Below are 4,303 nucleotides of genomic sequence, written 5' to 3' on the forward strand. Positions count from 1 at the left end.
TGGGGAGAGGGAAGTCTGGGTCTCTCTGCTTAGGCTGCTGCCCCCGCGACCCGACCCTGGATAAGCAGAAGAGAATGGATGGATGGATGAATGGATGGATGGATGGATGGATGGATGGATGGATGGATGGATGGATGGATGGATGGATGGATGGATGGATGGATGGATGGATGGATGGAACAACGATAACTCGTCTAAGGGGTAACTTTTTTCTAGGGTTCACAGTTGTGCCACTTTGCTACTCATTCTGCAACCATTAAACGGAACTATGTAAATTATTACCAGGTCAGAGGTATGTGCTTGACTTTATGAACATTTTAGGCTCTAAAAAATGCACTTTATTTGGTAGAGGAGTAAAAGGAGTGAACTGGTATACTTATAATAGACATTTACACCACCTTCAGTGCTCAAGCCAATTTTTTATTTATTTTTTTTAATTTGCAAATGCTACAACAACTATCTATATAGGGGGTTATTGGTAACAAACATAAAAAATTGAAGAAAAAAAAAGCATTTTCTAGATTTGAAATATTTCAGTTACAACAACCAATGAGATATCTAGTTTAGTGTACTCTGATGTCATTTAGTGTTGTTGCTGGACTTTCTTATGAAACAAAAATAATAATGTTAAATGCCAAAGTCTGTTGCAAGATAGATAAGAAGTATGGTGATCCTGGTACGGACTTAATGATGTGCATTTGTTTCTGTAAAAGAAATGGGCACTGATGACATATTAATTTTTTAAAGAGGTGTCCTATTTTTATTAGTGTAATGTTTTCATTTCTACCCCTTATGACATGGATTTAAGGACCAAGGAGTAGGAGGAGTGGTTGGGGCACCACTAGAAAATTGAATTTGGCTTCAATCATGTATGCCTCGTGTCCTTGAATCTTGAACTTTTTAAGAACTTTTTAGGTCTTCTGAGTTTTAGGAGACCTATAGAGTACAGAACATGAAGCACTTTGCAACTTTAAATCATGAATCAGGTGAAGGGAACACAAAGCAAACCAATAAGGAAACACATTACCTCTGTGCCATATCCCTCTGAGTACCTGGTTAACATGACTCTGTTTTTTCCACAGTGTTCACACAGCCGAGTGTCCTGCCAACAGAAAGCAAGAAGACAGCAGAGAGTCACTGACTGGTCTTGAAAACAAACACACGACCCGACAGCTGCCGCCAACAGCTCCTTTAAAGCGCATGTATGGTAAAGAATCAGAGACGCGGTCAGGCGTGCGTTTACAGCACGACTGCAGCCGAGGAAGCCTCTCGGAGCAGGCTGTGCAGCGGCCACAGACACTGAAGCAGGAAGCCTGAGCACTCAGCGGCGTAGGCGTGTGTGCTCCTGAATAAAGTGTACAGGGACCAGCCTCACACAAACACACTATAGCTACCTCCTCACAACTCGCCCCCATCTGAGACAGAGACAAAGACAGAGAGGGATGAACTGCTGACTTTTTAAAGCCTCTTATCCCTTTTACTGCCTGCCAGCAGCATATTAACAGAGGTGGATGAAAGAAGTTCTTACATATTGTTTCCAAAACTTTTAATATCATGCGTCTCTTAATGGCTCAGTGATGTAACCTTTTCCACCTACTTGGATTTTCAAGTGCTCAGAAGTGGAGGCTGATTAGACTGCCATTTTAGACACGGACGTTATGCAGACTTTAAAAGCCACGTAATTAAAGGGGTATTCTAGCCATTTTGAAGACAGGTTATGTGAGAAATTCATGAAGACTTTTTCCACGCGGTCAAAAGCTTTGAGAGCTTCTGCAGCAGCAACACAAGCACGCCGTCCACCCTTATTGTTGTTGTTACATCCGGGGTCATAGACTAGGTTAAAGGGGCAGGTGTGACATCATCCTTTTCAAAAAAGTTGCTTTTTGGCTGTTAGCACAAAAACACAAGGGTGGCGTTTTAGGATTTTTTGACTCTAGAACATGTTTCTATAAAAACAGTTTTGGGGCTCCTGAAACAACCTTCCTGTGTGGACGACGCCTGAGTCCTGGTGTACTGACAACCCCCTGGAGCAAGGCTAAGACCTTTCTAAGACACCTTTACAGCACCATCAACTTCACAATAAAGCTTACCTTACCAGTATGAACTGTGCAGACCTACTTCCAAAATGTTTCTGCTGTCTTAAAACAATCCTACTCTTCAAAATTTCACAACAGTTCATACAAACACTATTATTTAAACACCAAAACTGTTTTTGGTGTATATCAGTGCCACATACAGACCTGGTATAGTTACGGCACCATTTTGGGTCATTTCTAGACATCTCCACAAATGGTACCATGTTTACAATGATACTTTTGCTAAGAACAAATAGAAAGATGATTTCTGGAAACACAGTGTGAACAAGGACTTATCTCTTCAGAATGAGCCCATTCAAAAAGTTATCTACAACAGGTAAGATATAATCAATCACTTTTTTCACAAATCCCACTGTAAAATTGCCAAAATATCCCTTTAAGCCAAGAAAATAACTATCTACATACTGAACAATCAAAGACATTCCTGTAGATTACCTGCTTGCCAGATTTGGTTTAAAAATATCTTCACAACAATCAAAATACAAGTCAGGCTGAGTAATGATGTAACAAATCCAGCTTTGTTTTTTGTCTTTTTCTTTTGACAGGTAACAGGTAGAAGATGCACAGCCTCACCTCACAGTCATTGTCAGATGTCTCTCCGGAGGTAAACAGGCTGTGGGAGTCAGACTCCCTCCGCAGCATGACCTCTGACTAGGATCAAACACTCACACTGACCTGCAGGGACACAAAGGCAGGCTGATGAAATATATATCTGCACTCAGATTTCACTCATGTTGTCAGAGCAGTTATAGTAGCTTTTCTCTCAGAGACTTTGTGTCTTTCGCTGTAATGAATCATGAAGCTCCTTGCTGTTACAGAGGTGTAGAAGTGATGCAGTCTTTACGCAGACAGCGGGCTTATGAATCAGAGATTTGTCATCAAAGCACCTCACTAACATCTGTGTCCGCACTCCCATTACGTAACGAGCATCATTCAGTGTTCAGCAGCCTGAGAACTTTTCACGTACAGGAAAAGAAAAGACGAGGAAAGACGCAGCTACGTTTGTAAGAACGTTTCATTAGTTGATGTGTAAACAGTCATACGTATATCCATTCAAAAATAACAATGGGAATCCCGATAACTAACAGTTCTAAGCTTTGACTAACAAAGGAAAAAAGATCAGAGTGGCGCATCTTACCTTTAAAAGCATCCTTGGACGTGGAATAAAGCCATGAAGAAGAGTGGAGTTTTGTTTTTACATGATGAGCGGCGGGATGAGGCGGCGCGTGTCATTGTGGCGCGGGGAAGCCAGGAGCTCGCGCTGCTCGCGTGTGTTTGACATTGTAGCAAATCCTCTGTGTGACGTCAGCCCCGGCTGATGACAGGCAGCCACAGTCAGTCCGCGGGGGCGCGCGCTCAGTCACTCAGCAGCATCAGAGATACCCAAAACAAGGCGCGAGCGCACACGAAGGGAAGTGGAATTTCTGTTCGGGCCTTTCAAAATAAGGTCACGCTTTCAAAATAAAAGTAGATGAAGAATATGAGATGGAAAGCATTAACCTTAAACTCATTCGATTAATGTCTGTTTGTTACTGACTTCAGAGTTTTTGCCCGTGTATCTGCGTCTGTTTGTCTGTCTGTTAGCAAAATATTACATGAACCAGTGGGTGGATTTTCATGAATCTCTCAGAAAGTCATGTTTGGATGGACATCTACAACTGATTAACTTTTGAAGTCAACCCAATACAAGATGGCCGCCACAGTCAGCTGGAAATACAAAATAAGTTAAATTTGGGTGTGGTAGTCAATTAGTATTATTCCCAGCACGAGTATATTTGATAGCTTTGCTTAAAACTTTGGCATTAACTGCTGACATCAACCCTGTGCTAAATGTTCTGTGGCTGTTTACAGAAAATACAGAAAAATCTTTGGAAGATTTTGTATTTTAGTTTGGTTTATCTGATCTGGAAAGTAGGGGACAGGTTCTACTGGGCCAAAATCCAACAGTGCCTGTTAATCCGTTGTGCTAATTTACTGCAACACCTTTAATGAACTTTTGTTAATTTAGCATTCACTCCATCCGAAAAGACAAAAAACAAAAACAAACAACAAAAAACAAAACAAAACACTTTTGAATGCACAGAAATTTCAGCAGAAGTAGTGCACTCGGAGAAGAAATACCATTCAATTTTCCCAAAGAAGGTTCCTTTGCCTTTCCCTTTCCATCTCTTCATGTCTCTGTTAGATCTGATTATTCTTACCCTAAT

General features: G+C 41.2%; 1 protein-coding gene across 1 annotated transcript in view; it reads right to left on the reverse strand.

The window, feature by feature from the left end:
• si:ch211-63p21.1 overlaps positions 1-4,303 on the reverse strand; it is an 11,163-nt gene extending 6,860 nt beyond the window's left edge. Inside the window, exons 1-3 of the mRNA XM_037976655.1 lie at positions 3,235-4,303; positions 2,670-2,771; positions 1,028-1,102 (exon numbers count right to left, since the gene is read on the reverse strand). Coding sequence (XP_037832583.1) covers positions 1,028-1,102; positions 2,670-2,738 — 144 coding nt within the window. The 5' untranslated portion in view covers positions 2,739-2,771; positions 3,235-4,303. The remainder of the gene's footprint in view (positions 1-1,027; positions 1,103-2,669; positions 2,772-3,234) is intronic.

Source organism: Kryptolebias marmoratus, linkage group LG7, assembly GCF_001649575.2.
Source record: "Kryptolebias marmoratus isolate JLee-2015 linkage group LG7, ASM164957v2, whole genome shotgun sequence".
Classification (NCBI taxonomy): Eukaryota; Metazoa; Chordata; class Actinopteri; order Cyprinodontiformes; family Rivulidae; genus Kryptolebias; species Kryptolebias marmoratus.